At 45.8% G+C, this 27915-nt stretch overlaps 1 protein-coding gene across 1 annotated transcript in view; it reads left to right on the top strand.

Annotated features, from left to right (window-relative positions):
- LOC135550103 (RNA-binding motif, single-stranded-interacting protein 3-like) overlaps positions 1 to 27915 on the top strand; it is a 215314-nt gene that overhangs the window by 39459 nt on the left and 147940 nt on the right. The window contains exon 3 of the mRNA XM_064980589.1: positions 9937 to 9995. Coding sequence (XP_064836661.1) covers positions 9937 to 9995 — 59 coding nt within the window. The remainder of the gene's footprint in view (positions 1 to 9936; positions 9996 to 27915) is intronic.

The following is a 27915-nucleotide window of genomic DNA, read 5'->3' as shown; positions in this document are numbered from 1 at the left end:
ATAAAAGAGTGTATAAAAGAAACAGACACGGGTAATCATAAAAGCTCTGCCAGGTGTGTGTCTGATACAAAAACACCCATTGCGCATGGATATACACACACACCTACACTCAGCTCAATAAAGCCCTAATAAAGCTGAGATTGGACTGCCTCCCCCAGGAACCATGGACCAGGACCTCATCAAGCTGCAACACACAGACACACACACACACACACACACACACACACACACACACACACACACACACACACACACACACACACACACACACACACACACACACACGCACGCACAAGCCCCTCACACACACACACACACACACACGCACAAGCCACTCACACACACACGCACAAGCCACTCACACACACACACACACGCACAAGCCACTCACACACACACACACACGCACAAACCCCACACACACACACACACACACACACACACACACACGCAAACAGCTTTGTTCGGCTCCATTAAAATCCTCCACGTCTTAATCGATGAAAGGGCCAAGATCATTAATAAAGACACTGCAAATTGTGAAATACAGGCTAAAGGGAAGTCTGCTGGTTACGTATCCTTTTCTTGCCCATCTTTTCAGACATGTCCCAGTCGAACGTAGCCAAACGTTTCATGATTTTATGGAATCGGAAGGTGCTGCCCAGTATTTGGTAATGCGCTCCCTATGTCAGAAGTCCCGCATCCCGATATTGACCCATCACAATTCCATTAGCTAGAGAGAGCAAGCACGATAAGAGCGTGGCGGTACTCAGCGTTTTGACACTGCATATCTCTTAGCCACATAGTCCCCTTCTGTACAAATATCACTGTAGGCCGTTTCAATTTATTTTTCCAATTTAGTATGATCTTGAATTTGAGGCCAGACGTTTTTCAGAAGGGAACTTAAGTAAAGTACCCGGCAGTGAAGGTTCAAATATCATTCTGTGGTTTACTAGCTCCTGTACCTTAAAAACATGACAAAACATTGGACAAACACCATTACTACCTCACTGTCCTCTAGTGGATGCTTCCCTTCCTCCCACACACTCTGTCCTCAGCATTTCTCTCCCCTGTATTTTTGCCAGTCACCTTCGTCCGTATTGTCTAAGTGCCCCCAAGGTTGCCTGAGGTCTGCCGTGCCAATGAAAATCCAATGCCAATGAAACTTTAATTAGCCAGCCACTGTTTCAGGCACAGGCGGGTAGTAACATTTTCACAAAGGTCATCTGGCGCTGCAGTCTGTGACACCCGGGTCCTTCTCCCACCCCAACCTGCTCCTACCCCACCATAATGGCATCCTCCCTTGGCCCGACGCCTTGTCCCCCAGGGCTTCATGTTAAACTGAAACCTCTGAAATGAGCTGTTGCAGTTTTCGGAAAATGAGGAGTCCTAGGGGGTTTTTCAACCACCTCTCAGCCGCCCGAGTTATTATCAGTATCATGGGGTTGTCTGACTCTGCCTGTGTGTGTGGCAGCATTTTCCTCTCAGAGATTAGTCTTGAAAACCCGACCCTAGGCAACAGTGACTAGGCAACAGTGACTAGGGTCGGGTTTCAATGACAGACTCTGTTGGCAACTTCTCTAAAGAAGAAGAAAAAATGATCCGGGGTGAGTCCTCTTCGGACACACAACTCTCTCAGCAAATCACGATTCCAGAACGTTGCGATACAAAACCAGAGTTTGCAGTGATTTTAGTGACGGTAGTTGATGCAAACTAGCCTCTTGCATTTCGCACTCATTAAATATTACCCCCGTGATAACCATGAATAAAAATAATAATAACATTCAAGCAGATAAGGCACTTAAGGTAGTCCATCATATCCAATGATGACTTCCACTACTGCTTGTGGGTTCGTTGATGACTGTACAATCCGATGCGGGATGCACACTCTCTGCCACGGAAAGAGCACACAAAGGCCTGTCCTGTTGAGGCCAGTGTTCATATGTCTTCTCTGTCACTTCGCCCACGGCCAACTGCACTCCTTGAGTCCGCGCCAATCTGGACGGAGGCGCTAACTTCTTTAGCGGATGTCTTCAGTTGGTCCTTTCGCCTCTTTTTTGTTCTGCCCACCTGAAGAGTGCCGGCCCAGTTCTGGCTGTCTGTACAGCATCTTTCACGGGAGGCGGTCCTCTGGCATCCAGACCGCATGGCCCGAGCCATCTAAGCTGGTGGTGGTGTGAAGTACACCTCCAATGCTCCTGCAGTTGGTTCTCTGTTCTCGCAATGTGGCACACGGTCCTGCCAGGTCACTTTCAACATGCGTTGAAGCCATTTTATGTCAAAGGACTCTAGTAAGTGTCGGCTGTAGACTATCCATGTTTTCACATCCATGAAGGAGTGTAGATGCACACACTGCCTGGTAGACTGCAGCTTTGGTGTGAAGGGGATAAGGAAGTGACGTAGTTCCTCTATGCCTAAAGGGTCCGTCTTTGTGGTGTGCTGAGCCATGCCGGTTCCCGAGACAGGTTCACGGGGTCACACACACTGTGGAACAGCCCCAGCAGTCCAGGCCCCGTATCTCTAAAGTAAACACAGTGCCGCCAACTGACGCATTCTTGAGAGTGTGCCATATCGTAGCTGCTGATTGGAGGTTGTTACACGTCGGCTTGAGAGATGCTTGGAAATGCCAAAGTTCTCTCAAATTGCAGCGGCCACTCCTACATGAAAATGAACTGCGCTCCGCTCTGTGACCGTAACGATACGGCGAGCTACAGTCTCCAAAGAGTCCTAACACTCACCTACTACAACTTCCTCTACTACTTCAAACGTAGCCAAAAGTAAAGGGAGTCAATAACAACAATGGCCACAGAGGTTCAAATTCTACGCAGTTGGAAGAGCAATTAATGGGATTTGGGTGTGTGCTTAATCTATTTTATTCAATTGGCTGAGTCTGTAGCTCTCCAGAACCATCAGCCTGATATATGGGCATAGAGGAGCAGCCAGAGAAGGGGGTTTGGCTGAACACCCAGAGCAAGATAGACCTGGATGGAACAGCCGTTACCGTTACAAAAATGCCTGGACCAAGCCAGACAGGTGGGGCACAGGGCCAAGCATAACCCACCCATGGGGTGTGTAGCTAACGCTAACCCCCGAGCCCTCTTGGGCAACGGGAGACTTTATGATCCATTTGACTACCAAGCGATTGGACAGCCCCGGGGTTTTCTTGTTGCAGTCCACCACCCAGGAGAGATAGAGGGGCTGAACCAGCCCGCTGGTTCTTTTGAGTAGAGCATTTTTAGACAAGGCGCTCGAGACCAGACATAGGGCCCACACCTGGAATAACAGAAGCATTCAAGCTCACATTCTCCCTGCCAGTGGCCTAAATCCATAACTCAAACATGTACATTGCAAAGGACCCCAGAGCTTCCCTCCCTACCCTCCCTTCCGTCCTCCTCCCTTTTGACTTCTTTGTTTTCCACCTCCCTCCTGCTTTCATCCATCCCGCCCTTCTGGATCTCTGCACCCAATTTAAGCCGCAGTCCAGCTACAGCTGTGCTCTCTATCACACTGCTTTCCCTCGCCCGATCAAACGGAGAGAAACCCAAATCAAGAGCTAATCACCGCCAATTGTCCAAAAAAAGCTTTCCCATGTGTGGCGAGGGATGGAGGAGTGAGAGGTTTGGGGAGCTCCACACAGCAGAGGAAGGAGGAAGGGGACCACCTGGGACCACCTGTTCCACAGAGCCTCTGCGATCCGAAGCGCCACATTATCCATCGTGACTCTCAGAGGCCCTCTGTTGACGCGAACCGGCCGGCTATCAGAGCCTCCCCGATTCCACGGGCTCCTTTTCAACAAACTGCCAAAGAGATGAAGTGTGAGAAAAGACACTCCAGTCAGCCCAGACTCGGCTCTTTCGCCTCTGTCATCGTCGCCCTACACTTTCAGTCCAGCTCCGCCTTTCCTGGCCCTTTCTCTCTCTCTCTCTCCATCTCTCTCTCTCTGTCTCTCCCTCTCTCTCCTTCTCCGTCCAGTCAACCAACTCCGCTGCACGTCCTTCAGAACGGACCGAGATAGCGGCGCTTAACCTCTGAGGCAGTGAGGCAACCGCAGGAATGCCCAGACCGATCTAATATGTTGTATCCTCCACAACATTGATTTGGAGAGCAGTTGCTGTGCAGTGGCTGATATGCCCCCAGGCAAGCTCCTACATTATTTATCCCTCAATTACTGTATACATGGTATCGGGACAGCTTGGCTTTTCATAGGCACTCCCTCTGTTTTTTTCTTTACAGCCAGTTACAGCCAGTACACCCACTCTGCTGGGAAGCCTCGGGTAGCCTAGCGGTTAAGAGCTTTGGGCCAGTAACCGAAAGGTCACTGGTTCGAATTCCAGAGAGGACTAGGTAAAAATCTGCCGATGTGCCCTTGAACAAAGCACTTAACCGTAAGTCACTCTGGATAAGAGTGTCTGCTAAATGGCTAAAATGTCAAATGAAAGCTCCACCCCATCCATTACAGGTGCAGCAGCCGTCAGCCTTAAGACTGGTTGACGTGAGGGCAGGAAGCCGAGCGCTCGGGACTCTACAGTTTCCCTCCCAGATGCTTTGACACACTCCGTCCCTTCCCCCTCTTTCACTCTCTTTCCCTTTCATCTGGAGTAGTGTGGAGAAAGCAACACAGATGAGATGTGTTCATTTGTGCGTGTCAGACAGAAATGCGTGGCATGTCGGCTTGACAGGTTGTAGACGGCCGTGGACAAACAGGAGCTATTTTGGAACGCTGAAGCCTGAAAGGGAACTGTGGTACTGTGGAAAATAGCCATGTGCCTATTACTCATTCTATTAAACACACACACACACACACACACACACACACACACACACACACACACTGCCATTTTTCTCTCCCACTCACTCCATTAAAAGCACTCCGTATCTATAGTGGAGCCCCTGTAGTCGCTCACTCTCTCTTGTTCTCTCTCTCACGTCCTCTTGTTCTCTCACTCTCTCGCTCTTGTTCTCTCCCCCCCACTCTCTTTTTCTTTTTCTCTCTCCCTCCTGCCCTCCCTGTGGGTGGAGATCTCTGCGATGAGCTCCAATCTGATGATCGGCCAACATCTTTCACCAGCACTACCTGTCAGAAATGCATTATCCTGTGTGTGTGTGTGTGTGTGTGTGTGTGTGTGTGTGTGTGTGTGTGTGTGTGTGTGTGTGTGTGTGTGTGTGTGTGTGTGTGTGTGTGTGTTATTTTTGGCGTGATACGGATCCTGGGTTGACAAGGACATCACCACTAAATCATTCTCAGGTCAGCTGCAGGTGCTAACTCAACCATGGCCGACACTGCTATTTAACACTGGTGATGCTCAACCATGGCCGACACTGCTATTTAACACTGGTGATGCTCAACCATGGCCGACACTTGTCAGGCTAGCCTCAGTCAGAGCCCCTTAAAGGTGACGAAGGGCCGGATCCCGGATGGGTGGCTAACAGAATCGTAGGGAGGAAATACAACCCAAGCTTGGGGTTTTTTCCAGCCCTGGGCCAGTTGACATGTCATCTTGTGAGTGAGCCAGCAAAGTATTGGCCAAATTCACCGGGTCACCATTTGTCAGAGGGCCGTCGTTGCCAGGGGAGCCATCACAATTCATTTCAAATGCAGAAACGTCAAGATGACATTTAGAAATAGAACTGTTGTCTTCCAGCAGTGGGAATACGTTCCAAAGTGGGTGGGACCAGAGGGTGAGGAGGGCCAAAGAGCTTAGACCTACAGTTCACAGAAAACCATTGTATCACCTGATAGATGCAGGGAGAGAAGAGCTTAAGAACCGACAACGGTGACATCTTGTACCGTGGTAGTGAAGCGGCCATACTGTGGGATATCTTCAAAGGGCAGGTCCCTCTACAGTACACAAGTACAGCTCAGGAGAGTGGCTCGTGATTGATTTTGATTCAGTTCTACTTGAGTGACCAGCGGGTCTCCCCCCAATGCCAGGTGTCCATCAGGATAGAGCAGGCTAGTTCAGCAGTGCGCAGCACCTGCCTGTCTGTCTGCAGTTCACTGTGAGACTGGGCCTGCGTCCTAAATGACACCCTGTTCCCTATATAGCTCCCTGGGCTCTGGTCAAAAGTAGTGCACTATATAGGGAAATATAGTGCCATTTGCAACACAACCTGGGTCCCCTCCCCTGCCCTTAACCCTCTGTTCTATAGTCACAGAGGAAGCTCCCATGCTCTCAGGTCAACTGGTCCTAGTCCTTAATGGCCCACAGCACTAATAGCTGTGATTTGACCCCTGTCTGTCAGGCTCACCTTTAGAGCTCTGCGGGAGAGTCGGTTGAGCTTGCGGGTCAACCGGAACGTGGCACTAACTCAACCCGGAACGTGGCACTAAAGTATGGCGCCATCTCTCACTTTCCTGCTTTCAATCTATCCCTCTTCCTCTTCCTCTGTCTACCACTCTCTCTCTCCCTCTAGCCGTACCTGCCCATATGTGTAAAACAGTGACACCTGTCTCTTAAATTACCATCAAACATTGAGTAATATCAACGCAAAAGTCAAGAGATGAACTGACACAGACGCCACACAGCCAGGGTCCCCCGTCTGCCTTTGGGGTCCACAGCGGGATCACTTTCTTTCAATTTCCTCCTTTCAAACTCCTCCCCAAACCTCGAGGCCCAAGGGCCTGTCAGACCCCTCTTCAGATACCCTGGGGTGTTTACAGACACACACACACACACACACACACACACACACACAGAGGAGAGAATGTGACTGTATCCCCTAGAGGTTGTGGTTATACCATGTGGTCAGCAGAAGGGAGGTAGAGAAACACAGACATGGAGCAGAAACTGCCTGGAGCTGTTTCCCACCTACCTGTCATGCCACTTCACACGTCTACTGCAGCAAACAGACATGCAGACAGCGAGGGCGCTTTGGAGAGCCAGCGGGGGGACAACGCCACACTTGGATGGTCTGCCAGTCCCCCTCACCCCTCCTCCTGCAAAGCTGCACCAGTGATGTGTGTTGGGCTCTGTTCTGCTCTCCATGTAAGAACCACTTCACCCCCAGCGCAATGGCGGAAATATGCCTGGATCATTTCACCCAGAGAGGGCAGATATGCAATGGATCCAATATGATCCAATGTGTCGTCGTCAGGCCTCCACCCGAAAAGTAGAAGCTGCGGTTGAGGCTAGTCACCGTGCTTCAATTCCTCGAAAGCTTTCGAACGAATGATGCCTTTTACAGTTGCCTCAATTTGTGCGATGTTCAACGGCATAGAACCACATGTAAAAAAAAAAGTGTATTTTTATTGGGCAGGTGTCCTTTTTAGTCTCGTCGTCTCGAATTATTGATTGGATATGGCGGTGGAATGATTGGCAGAGAGAGAGAAAGAGGAAGGGAGAAAGTGTGAGAGGAAGAGGAGGAAAGAGACACAGGCATACCACATTTGACCATATAATAGCACTCTCAGCTTTCCAAGAAAACATCAATTGAGACATTTATGGTCTGTTTACATATATTTCCGAAGCTTTTTACACAGAACACTGGTAGGAAACCCGTATAAACTGTATGTATGATCATATGACAATATTTTAGCTTGACAATCATTCTATTACACCATTTCTGATATATCACATGCATTTGTTTTATTTTCCTGCGTAAGTTAAATCAGAATTATGCCTCTAATGCCATTCATTACAATTAGACTGGTTTGGATGTCCTCTCCGGCTGGTTTGGATGTCCTCTCCGGCTGGTTTGGATGTCCTCTCCGCCCCATGGCAATATGTGTAGAATAGCAGGAAGTTAGCTTTAGAAATGCCAAATTCTCTCATCCTCAATTCAATATATGTAGAATGCCATAAATGTAAAACTGCACATTTTCCTCTCCACCCCATGGCAATATGTGTAGAATAGCATGAAATGATCTTTCAAAATGCCAAATTCTCTGAGCCTCATTGCAAAATGTGTAGAATAGCAGGAGATGAGATATTAAAATGGACATTTTTCTCTTTGCCCCATGGCGAAATTAGTAGAATTGTAGAAAGTTAACTGTTTCCCCGAGAGAGAAACTGTGTTACGCCACCGCAGAGAGAGATAGAATTGGGAGAGGGAACGAGGGAGAGAGAGAAAAAGAGGGAAAGAGCGAGAGGGACTGGGTGATGACTGACTAGGACCATTAAAGACTGAGATGATGGAGACTGACAGTGATTGAAATAGGATTAGAGGAGACCGGCTCGAGCAGAGCGACAGCATCACCAGTGTTAAACCTGGGCTTCACAGGGACTGTCTCTGTCACATCAAAGTCATGGAAGAGAAGCCGCCAGCACACACACACACACACACACACACACACACACACACACACACACACACACACCTTTGCATGCACAAACATATATACGTGGCTCGTACACGGCTTGTATTCCCTGTTTATTACCAATATTCTCCATGATGGGCTCGATGCCTGATTCAGCCTTTTCTTTTCATCCCACTCCTGGTGTCTTTGTCGGTTATTTTTGGATCACAGACACAATGCATTGATGAACCATCTTTAACAATTAATGAGACGAGTTGTCTCCTGGTCCCAGTGGACCCAAACATAGTTCTAATGAGAACTTTCCCCAACCCCATGCCAATCAGAGGCCTTTTGAACCGTTTCCCAGAACGAGCCGACTGTGTACACACACACACACACACACACCCACACGCTCTTGCCCATTTTCGCACATACACACAACCAGACACGCAGAAAACACATGCACACCTTAGTTAGTGCTACGTTAATGTTACAATCGATGTGTAACTTCATTGAGTTTCCAATGTATGTTCAGTTTTTTCTCTCCATCATAGTTCATTTGTCACGTGCACAGGACACGGCAGGTGTAAACAAAGGCTTTTTCCTCAACAGTGCACCATCAATAACAAACATACAATGTTTGCTTTGAGTAAATCAATGGCATCAAATATATGCACCAGCCCCGTGTTGAATCCAATCTTTTCTATTGCTCATATGGGAGACGCCCTCGAACTCCCTCGGGGAATACAAATCCCCGTTGATATTTCTTACCAGGTAAGTCAAATTACCCTGTGTCTCTCGCTCCCATAAAATACAATCGACTGATTGGTATCAATGAGGCTAAGTTTCCGCCTGCCGGGCTGCGTCCCTAATGGCGCCCTGTTCCCATAGAGGTGCACTACTTTTGACACCAGTCATATTGGGAACTGGTGCCATTTGGGACCCAGCCACCGTCAAAATTACCCTGCGTCTCGATCCCATCAAGACAACAGTCTGATTGGTATCCAGGAGTCTGAGTGTCAGGCTGTAGTTTTTCCTCTTCGTGCTCATCAGTTCATGCCTGCCACCCACCCCACCGCAGCATGCAATAAATAGTCTTCGCTGTGCGTTGAGAAATGGCACAATTATCCCCCGCTGGTGAAATATGGGCCAGGAAGCTCCACACTTCCCTATGTACACGCACGCACACACACACGCACGCACAAACGCACGCACAAACGCACGCACAAACGCACGCACGCACGCACGCACACACACACACACACACACACACACACACACACACACACACACACACACACAAGGGCAAGTACAGGCACGCACGCATACACACAGGCACACACACACAGAGCTGCCTGATGCCGTCGTCCTCTAGTCCACACACAGTCCATAACGATGGGGTTTTTGCCACAGCAAGTCATAGTGCAGTTGTTTGATTAATGGGAGAGATGAAGTGGTAGTAGACATTCCCGATGTGTTAACTTCCGCTGTGTTTATTTCCCAGCAGCGGTAATGGTTATCAAGAGAGCAATCGTGCCTCACTACATTTATACATTTTTAGGCCAAGTGGAGGTTAGAGAATTGAGAGAGGACAAAATAGCCTACTGTAATGGTAATAGCACAGCTGAATTCTAAGAATATTCCCGATGTTATGTCCTAGAACCATTCCACCTAGTAATTCTGCTTCTCTCTTCTCTTCACAGATATGGGAAAATAGTGTCAACCAAGGCCATCCTGGACAAGAACACCAACCAGTGCAAAGGTATGTCACCAAGGTCACTGTATCCCAAATGGCACCGTATTCCCTTGGTAGTGCACTACTTTTGACCAGGGCACTATGTGGGGAATAGGGGGCCATTTGGGATGCAGGCTGAACCTTGTGTTAGCCACCGAGAGCCTTGTGTCTGCCACCGTCCACGGCGCAGCGATCACTCATCAAAGCAGATGTTGTTAGAGGAAGCGTTCGGTGCCAAGCCCTGGCATGAGCACAGACCTCAGTCAAGAAAGCACCTGCATGTCGCAAATCAACGATTTAGCAGTTACCGCTAGCTGGAGAAAGGTCGGAGGTTAAAGGTTGAAGTTCGCTCGCCGGAAGGAGGTCAGATGATGGGCAGTTGTTGTGCAGCCCCTCCCTAGCTACGGCCCCGTAGACTCTCTTATCTCCCCCTCTTTCAACCGGGTCTTGGAAAACAGTGTTAGTCTGTACACTCACCAGCAGTGTCATGTTGACACATCAAAACCAAACGACGGAGCCGTCATATCGGCGGCAAATGTTTCAATCGCTAATCAAGTGCACATATCCAATTAGAAGGCGAACAGGCAAGTACGATGCAGTTAAAAGTTCTTTACTATCGCTCTGGTCTTACATCTGAAGCTATTCGTAGACATGTTCCCCGCTTCAGCTGGTGCAGTACTGTAAATACATTTCCGTAGTTTTCCTTCTGTTCACTCTTCTCTGACGGCTGCTACGCACTCAAAACGGAGCGACAAGAGAGTCGTAGATACGGTCTGTTCCAAAAATTCGGCGGCAGCTCCGTTTGCGTACGGTGTGTAGACCCATTTCATGGCCAGTCGTCGAGGGGCAGAACAAGAAAAACAACAGATTAGTCCTGAGGTGAATGGCAGCACTGTTTAAGCACTACTGAAGTTCCATCAATACTTGGTAATTGTTTTTTGCAGCCTCTTTGCTCTGTATTGCCGCCCCCCTTCAAGGTGAGGCCGCCTTCCGACCCGTCCTTACCTGGATGGAAAACAACCCTCCATGATTCAAGGCTGGAGAAGCCTCGGATCCTTTGTGTGGGGCGGCAGGTAGCTTAGTGGTTAAGAGCGTTGGGCCAGTAACCAAAGGGTCACTGGTTCGAATCGCAGAGGCATCTACCGTAGGTCAGAAATCAGCTGATGTGCCCTTGAGCAAGGCACTTAACCCGAATTGCTTCTGGGTAAGAGCATCTGCTAAATGACTGGAATGTCCATTTGTTGCTGGTGACTCATGTAGGCAATCAGAAGTCAGCCTGGGCCCCTTGTTAGGAGGAAGGATGGACCCACGGGTGGTGGAAAACAGGAAGAGAGGATTGAGGGAGTATACGGACACACCAGAGGTGTGAAGTAAATTGCAGGGTGTGGAGATGAAATACAGTAGAGCCTCTCTAAGTCCAGGGCACTGGCCTGGTGAGTTATGCTCTGGAGGGCCAGGCACTCGGCTCTGCACTCGCGGGTGGGGGGAGACCAGTTTCCCATACCTCACCTGCCTGGAATGCAGCGCTGCCGAGATGCCAAAAGCCAAGCATAAGCATCTGTATTTTACGAGTGGAAATGATGGTCCAGCTCTGTGCACCGAGGGAGGGGGGAGGAGGGCAGAAAGACGGGAGAGAGAGGGAGAAAGGAAGAGAGGCCACAATAGCTCCAAGGCCTCATCAGAAGCCATGTGTTTCTGTATAAATGCAGATCTCTGGCTTACCCCTACCATGTAACCTATGTCTCTGATCACTATTGACAGCCAGGGCCTCGTTCCTTTCATACTGATGTTGAAATACATGTGCAATATATTTCAGATTTTAGAGAGCTTGATACAGAGTGCCTGTGTTTTTTTTGTCTTCTTGACCCCGACCAGCATTTTATTTCTTAAACTGAAATGATTTTCTTCTAGTGAGACACCAATGTTGTAACATACCTGCTCAACTTTTTTTCATGATAGCGTCAATGTTCAGAGGTTACTCCAGTCGACTCAATCTGCTTCTAAACAGATTTTTCCTTTCAAAAGCATGCTCTCTCCTCCCCTCCGTCCTTGTAAAGGTGAATGCAGGAAGGCGGGGTACGGGTTGGAGCAGGTTTCGTATCCATCATAAGAAGAACACCGCGTCGCCCTGATCCGGTATCACTTTGTTTTCAGTCGTCTGCCCTTTTGACCTGGCGCTCCTTTAAATGTCAGAGGCAGTGCTTTTTCAACACGGTGGCACCACCAGACAGACACCGAGCCGGGAACAAGCCAGGCCAATCCTCCCTCCCTCCTCTCCTGTGTTATTTGTATTTAGTTCAGCTCAGTGAGAAGGCAGCAAAGCGCAAGAAAAAGGGGAAGGGTGCATGAGGTCAGCAACCAGTCATCTCTGGGAAAGATTAAAGAAATGCGAGACACACTGAGATTGAAGCGTGGGAGAGGAACCTGTTTGTTGTAGAGAGACCGAGATATGCTGGGCACTGATGTACCCCACACACACACACACACACAAACAAATGCACTTGCACACGCACGCACGCACACACAATCACGCATGCATGGATGCACTCATTATACACACACATTCACGCGAGCATGCCCAGTGGTGTAAAGTACTTCAGTAAAAATATGTGAAAGGACGACTTAAGTCGTTTTTATGGGTATCAGTACTTTACTTTACTATTTACATTTTTGAATACTTTTACTTCACCACATTCCTAAATAAAATGATATACTTTTTACTACATACATTTTCCTTGACACCCAAAAGTACCTGTTACATTTCGAATGCTTAGTAGGTCATGAAAATGGTCTAATTCACAGACTTATCGAGAGAACATCCCTGGTCATCCCTAGTGCCTCTGATCTGGCAGACTCACTAAACACATGCTTCGTCTGGTTTGCTTAATATAAGGAATTTGAAATCATTTATACTTTTACTTTTGATACTGAAGTATATTCAAAACCAAATACGTTTAGATTTTTACTCAAGTAGTATTTTACTGGGTGACCTTCACTTTTACTTCATTTTCTATTAAGGTATCTTTACTTTTACTCAAGTATTTTTATTTAACTAGGCAAGTCAGTTAAGAGCCAATTCTTATTTTCAATGACGGCCTAGGAACAGTTGGTTAACTGCCTTGTTCAGGGGCAGAAACAACAGATTTTTACCTTGTCAGCTCGGGGATTCGATCTTGCAACCTTTCGGTTACTAGTCCAACGCTCTAGGCTACCCGCTGCCCCAAGTATGACAATTGGATACTTTTTCCACCACTGAGCTTGCATACACATACAGCGGGGAGAACAAGAATTTGATACACTGCCGATTTTGCAGGTTTTCCTACTTATAAAGCATGTAGAGGTCTGTAATTTTTATCATAGGTACAATTCAACTGTGAGAGACGAAATCTAATACAACAACAACAACAAAATCCAGAAAATCACATTGTATGATTTTTAAGTAATTAATTAGCATTTTATTGCATGACATAAGTATTTGATACATCATAAAAGCAGAACTTCATATTTGGTACAGAAACCTTTGTTTGCAATTACAGAGATCATACGTTTCCTGTAGTTCTTGACCAGGTTTGCACACACTGCAGCAGGGATTTTGGCCCACTCCTCCATACAGACCGTCTCCAGATCCTTCAGGTTTTGGTGCTGTCGCTGGGCAATACGGACTTTCAGCTCCCTCTAAAGATTTTCTATTGGGTTCAGGTCTGGAGACTGGCTAGGCCACTCCAGGACCTTGAGATGCTTCTTACGGAGCCACTCCTTAGTTGCCCTGGCTGTGTGTTTCGGGTCGTTGTCATGCTGGAAGACCCAGCCACAACCCATCTTCAATGCTCTTACTGAGGGAAGGAGGTTGTTGGCCAAGATCTCATGATACATGGCCCCATCCATCCTCCCCTCAATATGGTGCAGTCGTCCTGTCCCCTTTGCAGAAAAGCATCCCCAAAGAATGATGTTTCCACCTCCATGCTTCACGGTTGGGATGGTGTTCTTGGGGTTGTACTCATCCTTCTTCTTCCTCCAAACACGGTGAGTGGAGTTTAGACCAAAAAGCTCTATTTTTGTCTCATCAGACCACATGACCTTCTCCCATTCCTCCCCTGGATCATCCAGATGGTCATTGGCAAACTTCAGACGGGCCTGGACATGCGCTGGCTTGAGCAGGGGGACCTTGCGTGCGCTGCAGGATTTTAATCCATGACGGCGTAGTGTGTTACTAATGGTTTTCTTTGAGACTGTCGTCCCAGCTCTCTTCAGGTCATTAACCAGGTCCTGCCATGTAGTTCTGGGCTGATCCCTCACCTTCCTCATGATCATTGATACCCCACGAGGTGAGATCTTGCATGGAGCCCCAGACCGAGGGTGATTGACCGTCATCTTGAACTTCTTCCATTTCTAATAATTGCGCCAACAGTTGTTGCCTTCTCACCAAGCTGCTTGCCTATTGTTCTGGAGCCCATCCCAGCCTTGTGCAGGTCTACAATTTAACCCTGATGTCCTTACACAGTTCTCTGGTCTTGGCCTTTGTGGAGAGGTTGGAGTCTGTTTGATTGAGTGTCTGGACAGGTGTCTTTTATACAGGTAACGAGTTCAAACAGGTGCAGTTAATACAGGTAATGAGTGGAGAACAGGAGGGCTTCTTAAAGAAAAACAGACCTCTACATGCTTTGTAAGTAGGAAAACCTGCAAAATCGGCAGTAAATCAAATACTTGTTCTCCCCACTGTATGTACATTAATGCACACATGCACGTAGAATAGCACACACATGTACATTCCACATTTTTGCACTCTGTAAAACACAGAGTGCATAATCACATTTAGGCCAGCATACTAGAGCCTCTCCTCTCCTCCACACACGCAGCCTACACCCCCACCCACACACTCATCCATCTGCCTTAGGACTCTATGGCTCCTGCAGCAACCAGCAGCAGATCTATCAATCCTCCGCCTGCCTAGCATCACAGCGTGACTGCCTTCCACCTCTGCATCGTGCGGGCTCTGAATGAGCCTCTCCATCTTCCCATCGCTGACGCCCTGGACCGACCGGAGAGCAATGGGAACAGGAAGTTGTGAAAGGCTTAAGGGCCGTCAAGCCCTGTGGGTAAGAGGGGAGGCATTCTCTCCCTCTGTCCCTGTATTGTTCCCCCCTGCTTCCCTTCGGATGTTTTTTAGTAGGAGTGAGATGTGGGTTAGCTTAATCTGAGGGTCTCGGGGAACCGAAACCACTAATTTGCTATCCTGAAAAAAAACATGAAAAAGGCAGCTCAGGCATTTGAAGGAAAGCAGGGGCTGACCGAATGGAGACATTTTAGATTTTCCTTTATGAGCCCCGAGGCAGAGGAAATGACCTCAGCCCGTTAAAGGACCTCCGTTTCCTCTGCCAGGAGATAAGGCCGCGGAGGCTGAGATTCGCAAGCGGTTCAACACCACACAGGATTGTACGAAATTAGATGAGATAATTGGCTCCCACGGTTTTGTTCTCTGCTCAGCTGCCTGTTGTTCCTTAATGACACCTGTCATCCAGGCTATATTTTTGTTCTGTAGCTCAGTTGGTAGTGCATAATGCTTGTAACACCAGGATAGTGGATTTGAATCCTGGGAAAACACATACGTAATAATTTTGCCCTGAGAACAGCCTCAATTTGTTTCAACATGGACTCTACAAGGTGTCAAGCGTTCCACAGGGATGCTGGCCCATATTCACTCCAATGCTTCCCACAGTTGGCTCAATGTCCTTTGGGTGGTTGACCCTTCTTGATACACACAGGGAACTGTTGAGCGTGAAAAACTCAGCAGCGTTGCAGTTCTTGACACAAACCGGTGCTCCTTACTACCATACCCCATTCAAAGACACTTAACTATTGTGTCTTGTCCATTCGCCCTCTGAATGGCACACATACACAATCTAAGGCCTTCTTTAACCTTTCTCCTCCCCTTCATCTACACTGATTGAAGTGGATTTAACAACTGACATCAATAATGGATCATAGCTTTCACCTGGATTCATCTGGTCAATCTACAGTTGAAGTCGGAAGTTTATATACAATTAGGTTGTCATTAAAACTCATTTTTCAACCACTCCACAAAGTTCTTGTTAACAACTATAGTTTTGGCAATTCGGTTAGGACCTCTACTTTGTACATGACACAAGTAATTTTTCCAACAATTGTTTACAGACAGATTATTTCACTTATAATTCACTGTATCACAATTCCAGTGGGTCAGAAGTTTACATACACTAAGTTGAATGTGCCTTTAAACAGCTTGGAAAATTCCAGAAAATGATGTCATGACTTTAGAAGTTTCTGATAGGCTAATTGACATCATTTGAGTCAATTGTAGGTGTACCTGTGGATGTATTTCAAGGCCGACCTTCAAAATCAGTGCCTCTTTACTTGACATCATGGGACAATCAAAAGAAATCAGCCAAGACCTCAGAAGAAAAGTTGTAGACCTCCAAAAGTCTGGTTCATCCTTGGGAGCAATTTCCAAATGCATGAAGGTACCACGTTCATCTGTACAAACAATAGTACGCAAGTATAAATACCATGGGACCACGCAGCCGTCATACCGCTCAGGAAGGAGACGCTTTCTGTCTCCTAGAGATGAACTTACTTTGGTACGAAAAGTGCAACTAAATCCCAGAACAATAGCAAAGGACCTTGTGAAGATGCTGGAGGAAACAGGTACGAAAGTATCTATATCCACAGTAAAACGAGTCCTATATCAACATAACCTGTAAGGCCGCTCAGCAAGGAAGGAGCCACTGCTCCAAAACTGCCATAAAAAAGCCAGACTACGGTTTGTAACTGCACAAGGGGACAAAGATCATACTTTTTGGAGAAATGTCCTCTGGTCTGATGAAACAAAAATAGAACTGTTTGGCCATAATGACCATTGTTATGTTTGGAGGAAAAAGGGGGATGCTTGCAAAGAACACCATCCCAACCTTAAAGCACGGGGGTGGCAGCATCATGTTTTTGGGGTGCTTTGCTGCAGGAGGGACTGGTGCACTTCACAAAATAGATGGCATCATTAGGGATGAAAATTATGTGGATATATTGAAGCAACATCTCAAGACATCAGTCAGGAAGTTAAAGCTTGGTTGCAAATGGGTCTTCCAAATGGACAATGACGCCAAGCATACTTCCAAAGTTGTGGCAAAATGGCTTCAGGACAACAAAGTCAAGGTATTGGAGTGGCCATCACAAAGCCCTGACCTCAATCCTATAGAACATTTGTGGGCAGAACTGAAAAAGTGTGTGAGAGCAAGGAGGCCTATAAACCTGACTCATTTACACCAGCTCTGTCTCTGTATTGTGGGAAGCTTGTGGAAGGCTACCCGAAACGTTTGACCCACATTAAACAATTTAAAGGCAATGCTACCAAATACTAATACTATGTAAACTTCTGACCCACTGGGAATGTGATTTAAAGAAATAAAAGCTGAAATAAATCATTATCTCAACTATTATTCTGATATTTCACATTCTTAAAATAAAGTGGTGGTCCTAACTGACCTAAGATAGGGAATTTATATTTGGATTAAATGTCAGGAAGATAGAAGAGATACAGTATATAAAGTAGTGCATCACTTTCTACTATGCTTGGCCATTACAATTGCCTGCATCCATACACCTCCCACTAGCACAGAGTGAGCCTCTAATGGAGAAATATCTGCAAATGTTAGTCTCTATAAAAATTAGATTTATGGCTACGTCGATGGCTGAGTAGAGTATTGCATGATGCCGAGCATAAAGGAGAATTGATGAATGAGGTTGTGCTCTCCAAGAAGGCCTGTTTTGGATTGTCCCGTGTGCATTTCTGGGAAGTGGAAAGAGAATGGCAAGCGAGTGCTGTTTGCATCCATTATCGGTTTCTCATTAGAGGGGCCGAGATATAAACATTTGTCTATGTTGCCGGCGCAATTAGGGATTCTCTCTGCAGCCCCTCTGCCCTTTGAAAATGAATTATGTGCAGATGAGAATCTCAACTTAAGTGCGGCCAGCAGCAGACCTCTTCCAGATTGCTTCTCTTCCCAAAAACGATTCCAGAAAGAGGCAAGCTATGGAGAAACAGGTGAGAGAGAGGCATAATGAGAAGAGTGTACGCCTGTCCCCTGTTTGCATGTGAAGTAATGCCCTTAATTTGTAATCGCAATGAAAGAATTCCATTGATCGGGTGGCATCGCAAACCTCAATGTGGTGTCCCCCGTACTCCACCCGTTCTTGTTTTGCTGCAGAGCCTCACCCCGCTTCCATCTCCCTCCCTTTTCCATCTCGCCTTCCTTTAAGCCAAGGCGCTCTCTCGCCTTCCAAGTTGGCCGCTCACCAAGCTGGCGTCTAAATGGGTGAGCACGTCGTAAATAGAACCCGGCCACCACATTCCTCCAGCAGTGACCTTTTGTCCCCCCCCTCCACTTCCTGTGCTGCTCCCGCTGGCAGTGTGGTCGCCGCTTCACTTCCAGGGCTGGCCGGCCGGGAGACCAATGCCCCGAGGGACAGCAGCACTGTCTCTGTGTCATGAGCCCTGAGCTCTGACACCATCCTTGCTTGTGTTTGACGTCACTTCCATCCTTATACAACACTGTTGAGCTCTCTTCCCTCCCGGTCCATCGACAAACGGCCTTGAGGGTTATCAGTCGAGGACGAGGGCGTATCTACCACAATTTTTTATCCCAGAGTCACCGTTGCTATTTTGGTAACCACAATGGGGGCCACAGCCTTCCCCTGACCTGCAAGGGGTTCGGAAGGAATAAATCAGAAATGAATGAATAAGGGTAGATGGGAGCGGCTTGGCTGTTCCTTATGAATGAATCAGAGCTGAGGGACAAAGAGGGCCGTGCATGAAAAATAAAGGAACACTTTGTCCTTCTCATGGTTTTTATGTTTGTCTCTGTATTGGAGATGTATTTTTCGGAGGCCCCTCTTGATCTATGCTTTGTTAAAATATTGTCTCTGTCTGCCCATTTTTGTGCAATCTGCCACGGTTGCTGAGGTGATTATCTATCCTGTTGCCTAGTCACTTTATCCCTACCTATATGTACAGTGCATTCGGAAAGTATTAAAACCCGTTCGTTTTTCCCACATTTTGTTACGTTATACCCTTATTCTAAAATGGATTCCAAAAAAATGTTTACTCATCAATCTACACTCAATACCCCATAATGACAATGCGAAAACAGGTTTTTAGAAATTATTGCAAATTTATTGAAAATAATATTTACGTAATTATTCAGACCCTTTGCTATGAAACTCAAAATTGAGCTCAGGTGCATCCTGTTTCCATTGATCATCCTTGAGATGTTTCTACTACTTGATTGGAGTCTACCTGTGGTAAATTGAATTGATTGAACGTGACTTTGAAAGGTACACACCTGTCTATATAAGATCCCACAGTTGACAGTGCATGTCAGAGCAAAAACCAAGCCATGAAGACGAAGGAATTGTCCATAGAGCTCCGAGACAGGATTGTGTCGAGGTACATATCTGGGGAAGGGTACCAAAATATTTCTGCAGCATTGAAGGTCCCCAAGAACACAGTGGCCTCAATTCTTAAATGGTAAAGGTTTGGAACAACCAAGACTCTAACTAGAGCTGGCCACTTGGCCAAACTGCACAATTGGGAGAGAAGGGCCTTGGTTAGGGAGGTGACCAAGAACCCATTTGGTTATTCTGACAGAGCTCCAGAGGTCTTTCAGAGGGACAACCATCTCTGCAGCATTTTACTAATCAGGCCTTCATGGTAGAGTGGCCAGACGGAAGCCACTCCTCAGTAAAAGGGACATGACGGAGATTCTTGATGAAAACCTGCTCCAGAGGGCTCAGGACCTCAGACTGGGGTGAAGGTTAATCTTCCAACATGACAACGACCCTAAACACACAGCCAAGACAGCGCAGGTGGCTTCGAGACAAGTCTCTGAATGGCCCAGCCAGAGCCCGGACTTGAACCCGATCTAATATCTCTGGAGAGACATAAAAATAGCTGTGCAGCAACGCTCCCCATCCAACCTGACAGAGCTTGAGAGGAACTGCAGAGAAGAATGGGAGAAACTTCCCAAATACAGTTGTGCCAAGCTTGTTGCGTCATACCCAAGAATACTCGAGGCTGTAATTGCTGCCAAAGGTGCTTCAACAAAGTACTGAGTAAAGGGTCTGAATGCTTATGTAAATGTGATATTTCAGTTTTTTATTTGTAATAAATTAGCAACAATTTCTAAAAGCCTGTTTTGCTTTGTCATTATGGGGTATGGTGTGTAGATTGATGAGGGAAAAAACTGTTTAATCCATTTTAGAATAAGGCTGTAACATAACAAAATGTAGGGGTCTGAATACTTTCAGAATGCACTATATACAGTAACAGACAAACGTTTGGACAAATCTACTCATTAAAGGGTTTTTCTTTATGTTTACTGTTTTCTACGTTGTAGAATAATAGGGAAGACTTTAAAACTATAAAATAACACATGGAATCCAAAAAGGTCTTAAACAAATCAAAATATATTTTAGATTTTAGATTATTCAAAGTAGTCACCCTTTGCCTTGATGACAGCTTTGCAAACTCTTGGCATTCTCTCAACCAGCTTCATGAGGTAGTCACCTGGAATGTATTTCAATTAACAGGTGGGCCTTGTTAAAATGTACATTTTTGGAATTTCTTTCCTTCTTAATGCGTTTGAGCCAATCAGTTGTGTTGCGACAAGGTAGGGGTGGTATACAGAAGATAGCCCTATTTGGTAAAAGACCAAGTCCATATTATGGCAAGACCAGCTTAAATAAGCAAAGAGAAACGACAGTCCATCATTACTTTAAGACATGAAGGTTAGTCAATGTGGAAAATTTCAAGAACTTTAAGTGCAGTCGCAAAAACCAAGTGCTATGATGAAACTGACTCGCATGAGGACCGCCACAGGAATGGAAGATCTAGTGTTACCTCTGCTGCAGAGGATAAGTTCATTAGAGTTGCCAGCCTCAGAAATTGCAGCCCAAATAAATGCTACACAGAGTTCAAGTAACAGACACATCTCAACATCGACTGTTTAGAGGAGAGAAGTGTGAATCAGGCCTTCATGGTTGAATTGCTGCAAAGAAACCACTACTGGAGGACACCAATAAGAAGAAGAGACTTGCTTGGGCCAAGAAACACGAGCAATGGACATTAGACCGGTGGAAATCTGTCCTTTGGTCTGATGAGTCCAAATTTGAGATTTTTGGTTCCAACCGCTGTCTTTGTGAACGGATGATCTCCGCATGTGTAGTTCCCACTGTGAAGCATGGAAGAGGAGATGTGGGGGTGCTTTGCTGGTGACACTGTCTGGGATTTAAATTTGAATTCAAGGCACACTTAACCAGCATGGCTACCAGCATTCTGCCATTCTGCCAGCATATGCCATCCCGTCTGGTTTGCGCTTAGAGGGACTACAATTTGTTTTTCAACAGTGATTTGATTATGTCGCTGTACTCCAACCCGCATCAACAATCAGGCTAAACTGGATGTACATGTAGCACAAAATGTCACTGTCATTTTCCTTCTAGAACCCTTAGCTTTGTGGGCTTAAGGATTTTCACTTTTTCATGTAATCTACCACTGTTTAAGGTCTGTTGACATTCTAGCCTATGACATAAATTACTTAAATAGTCAGATTACATTTCAGCCATTGAGTATCCCTCAAGAACCAGTGTTTTCAAGCCCCCGTGTGTGCGTGCGTGTGTGTGCGTGCGCATGTGTTTGTTTGTTTGCACCCTTTTCAAATATGTGTGGGTCACTATTGCCAGTCCAGTGTTTTGCCAGATCATCTATCTTCAAGGTGGACTCAGCGATAGGATGTAAATGCAGAAAGTAAACAGCATAGTGGGTCAATATCCTCAACGACTAAAAGCATTGAAGCGTGAGGCTCAACCTCTCCACTGTTTTGGTGCCCTGGCTACCATGCTCCAACAGCGTGAAGCAAACTCAAGCACGTGCGCAGATACTGTGTGTGACCGTGTGAGAGCGAAGTCTTGCATCTCTCTTATCTCAAGATCTGCGGTGCCACAAGATCATTTAACGGAGTTTACCTTTAACAACCTTTTGACAAGCAGGTATCTTCCTCCCTCTCAAGAGCTCTTCAGATGATGCAGTGTTACACTTTTAAGGCTAACAAGACAATGTAGTTACTGTGTATTACTGTGTAACTGAGTGGCGAAGGCAATTACACATCTGAATGGAGACCAGGTCTGCTGTGTGTTTAGGATATTTTCTCACTAGCATTATTCTCCCCACTCAGATCAATTAACACCAGTTGGCTGCGAGAGGTGTCCTTAATATATGCTAATTATAATTTAAAGGCTGGTTTTGGGGTCTTTTTAAATCAGGCTAGCCATTTAGTCCAGACTGGCCCATTTTGTAATTCTCTCTCATCCAAATGGATCTTAACATAAACACTGTGAACTGAGCACTGTTCAAACCTGAGCTGTCCGTCTTAGTAACTGGGCATTTCAGTCACGTCTTATCCCAATATAGCTCGCTTTCGGAGTCCACAAATCATGATGGAACATTTGTGATTGGAAGACTTATGATAGTCCTCATCATTCTTAATTATTCATGCAAAACAATGTGAACTGCACATCAGTTAAATCAACTGTGCAACTGTGTTGGTTTTGGAGTGGTACAGTGTGACTGTACCTCAGAAACCCAGTTACTTGTTTTGATTGATGGGAATTTGAGTAAAATAGTACAGCAGCTGGACTGTATGGTGTTGTACTATACGTTACCCCTGGGCATTGGTAGGAAGGCGAATGATAGAGGGAAGGAAGGATTCATTAAAGCCCAGATATGAAAATGCTTCAGTATTTGAATAGTCAAGGTGATAATCTCATATCTACAGCCCCTGGTTGATTTCCTGTTCTGCTGCACTAACCTGTGACAGTTTTACAATAAGCAGTGCTTTACAGTAAGATTGAGTTCTGCTACAGTAAAAGTGGTGCAGGCAGAATGCAGATCAGTGAACAGATCCTGCAGCTAAGGGAGGCAGAATGCAGAAGGTTATTGATCAGATGATGATTGAGGTAGAGATCCATACCCATATGTTGGTTCAAAACCCATAGGGACAGTTTCCTGGACACAGATGAAGCCTAGTCCTGAACTAAAAAGCATGCTGAATAGAGAATATCCATTGAAAATGCTTTTTAGTCCAGAACTGTCCGGGAAACCAGCCCGTAATGTCTATACCCAAGGCTATTACAGAATGAGGTTGTTCCTGATGCCACAGTCTGTAATGTATGGTACCAGTGAGCTGTGCTGTCTGGGTCCCCTTGGCCCTGTGCCCTGGCACTCTTCCCTCAGCAAGCCACTGCAGCTCATAGATAAGAGCTATGTCCCAAATGGCACTCTACTCCCTATATAGTGCACTGTTTTTGACCAGGACCGATAGGGCTCTGGTCAAAAGTGGTGCACTATGTAGGGAATAGAGGGGGGGCATTTGGGATGCTGCCAAGGACACTTTTATACCTGGGAGAAAATGACAAGAAATACAATGATGCCAATACGGTGCATCAGCGAGAGATGAATCCCCCATAAATCCATGTTGCAGGGTTGATAAGTGAATTGCCTGTACCACTATCTCACCTGTAGTGTCTCATATAAAAGAATAAGAATTATTTTACAATAAATTAGATATTGTCCCCGAGCATTAGGCCGACAGGTTGACATTGAATGCGTGAACGGTAAACTAATGTGTAAAAGCTGTGTGTTCTGGTCTGTATGTTGTGAGTGTGCACACATATTATACATGTACACACACACATTTCTATGAGAAGTGTGCTTTTGGGTGTGTGTATGTGTGCAGAGGAGCCAAGAGGAAAACACGTCTGTCCTACCGGTGTGTCTGTGAGGGGGAAGTGGTGCCATTGTGATATGTCAACTCACTGTGCTGTTATGCCCTGATGTGACTGATGTGGTCAGAGGTCTCCAACCCAAAGATAACATTTTCATACATCGCCTCACACACACACACACACATACACACACACACACACACACACACACACACACACACACAATGCTGGTGTGTTGGTGCATGGACAGCAGCCACAAGACGGGCTCTGGGAGCCTCATTTTATTTATCGCCAGTCACCCAGTGCAGGAGGAAAAATGAGGAGGAATGCAGAACCTAGCGAGGATTCTCTTGTCTGGGTTTGAAGCGGGACCAACCAACCCGGCCTTGGCTTGGCTGCAGCTAGCCACACAGACTCACACAGATACACAGACACAGACACACACACACACACACTCTCACACAGACACAGCTAGCCCAGAATTCTAAGCTTTTCACCCCCCCCCCTCCTCCCACACACACATTGCCTTACTGTTTGCTCTGCTCACCGCAATGCAGCTCGCCCAAACCATCACCCACCCACCCACCCACCCTGCCCGCCGGGAAAAGGGCTGGCCACTGTTCAAAACCCCAAAGACTTACTAAATACGTCTCATAAAAGTCCCCTTTTAAAAACGTATTGTCAAGGGTTCCTATGTTCCCTCCAATGTTTTGATAGGCGCTAAGTAAACGAGGGTAAAGCTACGAGCATGAAGACATGACCAATGTCCCATTGCTTCATTTAATGAATTAATCAAAAACTTTATTGAGGGACGTGGTGGTGGAAATAACAGGGTCAACTAACTATATCAACACTCCCATAAATTGAGTCGTATTAGCCTTGTGGTCATTAGTCCTAGGCAATGGTCAACCATGTTTGTCATTGTTTGCCATAGGTCTATCGGATATCTTATGACATTCAGTATATAATCAATTAGGGTTTTACATTGCTATGCCTTTAGCTCCATATGTGACACTTCCTCGTTGAAATAAATCTGTGTCATCATTGATTTGATACATTTCTATATGTTTGCTTTGGCAATGTATGTTGTTATACTTTCCATGCCAATAAAGCCTTTTGAATGTAATTCAATCATTTGTGATGGCATGTCCCAAAGGGGGTTTATGTCGAAAAATCTGATCTACTTTTTAATATATATATATATATATATATTTTTTTTACAGATTACAAAAGATCAAAGCTCCAAAAAGGGATATCATACGATGTGATTTGAGGAAAAACCTAAAAATGTGTTATCCCACTTAGGAGACAAGTAGGATAAATGCCCATGAAAGATTTTGTTGAGTGCTCGGAGCTCCTCTTTGTTCAGGCCCATTCAGCAATGTTCACGCCCGCTTAACACTAAAACCGCTGCGTCTTGACGGACCCCCCTTCAAGCTAATGAGCAGTCCTTCTGACTCCAACATTCTAACATTGTAATTAATAGCCTACATTTCATATATGCTATAGCAAAAATAATAACTTGGTTGTGTTTATTTTATTTCGATTAACACAATATAATTTACATTAGATGAAGGGGGGTCCGTCCGTAGGCTGTATGTAAAAACATTGAATAAAAAAACACAAATTCATGTGTTCAATATATTTTATTTGTGGAGTGCGTTTGTTGCAACTATGAAATAGAAAGCATAGGTGTTGGAACATTGTAACAGCTTATTTATAACATCAAAATAAAATAAGGCTAATCTGAAAACAAGACTCCCTAAATTCTATCAGCATATCGATTGTGTTACCAGGGCTGGTAAAATCATTGTTATTCTAACTTCTGCGACGCATATAAGGCCCTCCCCCGCCCTCCTTTCCGGAAAAGCTGACCACGACTCCATTTTGTTGCTCCCAGCCTATAAACAGAGACTAAAACAGGAAGCTCCGCGCTCAGGTCTGTTCAACGCTGGTCCGACCAATCTGATTCTACGCTTCAAGATTGCTTCGATCACGTGGATTGGGATATGTTCCGCATTGCGTCAAACAGCAACATTGACGAATAGGCTGAATCGGTGAGCGAGTTTATTAGCAAGTGCATCGGCGATGTTGTACCCATCAGAACTATTAAAACATTCCCAAACCAGAAACCGTGGACTGATGGCAGCATTCGTGAGAAACTGAAAGTGCAAACCACTGCTTTTAACCAGGGCAAGGTGACCGGAAACATGACCGAATACAAACAGTGTAGCTATTCCCTCCGCAAGACAATCAAACAAGCTAAGCGTCAGTATAGAGACAAAGTAGAGTCGCAATTCAACGGCTCAGACACAAGAGGTATGTGGCAGGGTCTACAGTCAATCATCGATTACAAAAAGAAAACCAGCCACGTCGCGGACCAGGATGTCTTGCTCCCATACAGACTAAACAACTTCTTTGCTCGCTTAAAGGACAATACAGTGCCACTGACACGGCCCGCTACCAAAACCTGTGGACTCCCTTCACTGCAGCCGACGTGAATAAAACATTTAAACGTGTTAACCCTCGCAAGGCTGCAGGCCCAGACGGCATCCCCAACCGCGTCCTCAGAGCATGCACAGACCAGCTGGCTGGTGTGTTTACAGACATATTCAATCAATCCTAATCCCAGTCTGCTGTTCCCACATGCTTCAAGAGGGCCACCATTGTTCCTGTTCCCAAGAAAGCTAAGGTAACTGAGCTAAATGACTATTGCCCCCTAGCACTCACTTCCATCATCATGAAGTGCTTTGAGAGACTAGTCAAGGACCATATCACCTCCACCCTACCTGACACCCTAGACACACTCCAATTTGCTTACCGCCCCAATAGGTCCACAGATGACGCAATCGCAATCACACTGCACACGTCCCTAACCCATCTGGACAAAAGGAATATCTATGTGAGAATGATGTTCATCGACTACAGCTCAGCATTTAACACCATAGTACCCTCCAAACTCGTCATCAAGCTCGAGACCCTGGGTCTCGACCCCGCCCTGTACGACTGGGTACTGGACTTCCTGACGGGCCGCCCCCAGGTGGTGAGGGTAGGTAACAACATCTCCACCCCGCTGATCCTCAACAACGTGATCAAGGGTGCGTGATCGTGGACTTCAGGAAACAGCAGAGGGAGCACCCCCCTATCCACATCAATGGGACAGTAGTGTAGAGAGTAGTAAGTTTTAAGTTCCTCAGCGTACACTTCACAGACATCCTGAATTGGTCCACCCAGGCAGACAGCGTAGTGAAGAAGGCACAGCAGCACCTTTTCAACCTCAGGAGAAGGCCATCAGACTGTTAAACAGCCCCCACTAACATTGAGTGGCTGCTGCCAACATACTGACTCAACTCCAGCCATTTTAATAATGGAAAAATGGATGTAAAAAATGTATCATTAGCCACTTTAAACAATGACACTTAATATAGGGTTTACATACCCTACATTACTCATCTCATATGTATATACTGTAATCTATACCATCTACTGTATCTTGCTATCTTTATGTAATACATGTATCACTAGCCACTTTAAACAATGCCGCTTTATATATGTTTACATACCCTACATTACTCATCTCATATGTATATACGGTACTCGATACCATCTACTGCATCTTGCCTATGCCGTTCTGTACCATCACTCATTCATATATTTGTATGTACATATTCTTCATCCCTTTACACTTGTGTGTATAAGGTGGTAGTTGTGAAATTGTTAGGTTAGATTGCTCGTTGGTTATTACTGCATTGTCGGAACTAGATTTATAACATCAAAATAAAATACCCCAACCACCAAGATGCATGTCAAGACGCGCAGTCATGATGAAAACATTAGTGTCCAAAACATCATTATAAGCTCCAAGTAGTCTTGATAAATAGTGAAACTCAGCACAAAACCAATAATGGCATTATAATGAATATACTGTAAGTGTCACTATGACAGCAGTCAAAAATATCAAACGATTGTCAGCTCCTGCTTGTATGGGTCTTCACGCAATTGCATCAGTTGAGAATTTGTTCTTAACTGACTTGCCTAGTTAAATAAAGAAAAAAAAGTAATTTAGCTGTTATCCCTTGTCCTTACAGTTGACACAATTTTCGTAACTTTCACACTTTGCCATCAGTACCTTTTTGTT

The sequence above is a fragment of the Oncorhynchus masou genome, chromosome 12, assembly GCF_036934945.1.
Source record: "Oncorhynchus masou masou isolate Uvic2021 chromosome 12, UVic_Omas_1.1, whole genome shotgun sequence".
Lineage (NCBI taxonomy): Eukaryota > Metazoa > Chordata > Actinopteri > Salmoniformes > Salmonidae > Oncorhynchus > Oncorhynchus masou.
Note: the sequence above shows the minus strand (reverse complement) of the source record. Positions and strands in the feature narration are given on the sequence as shown.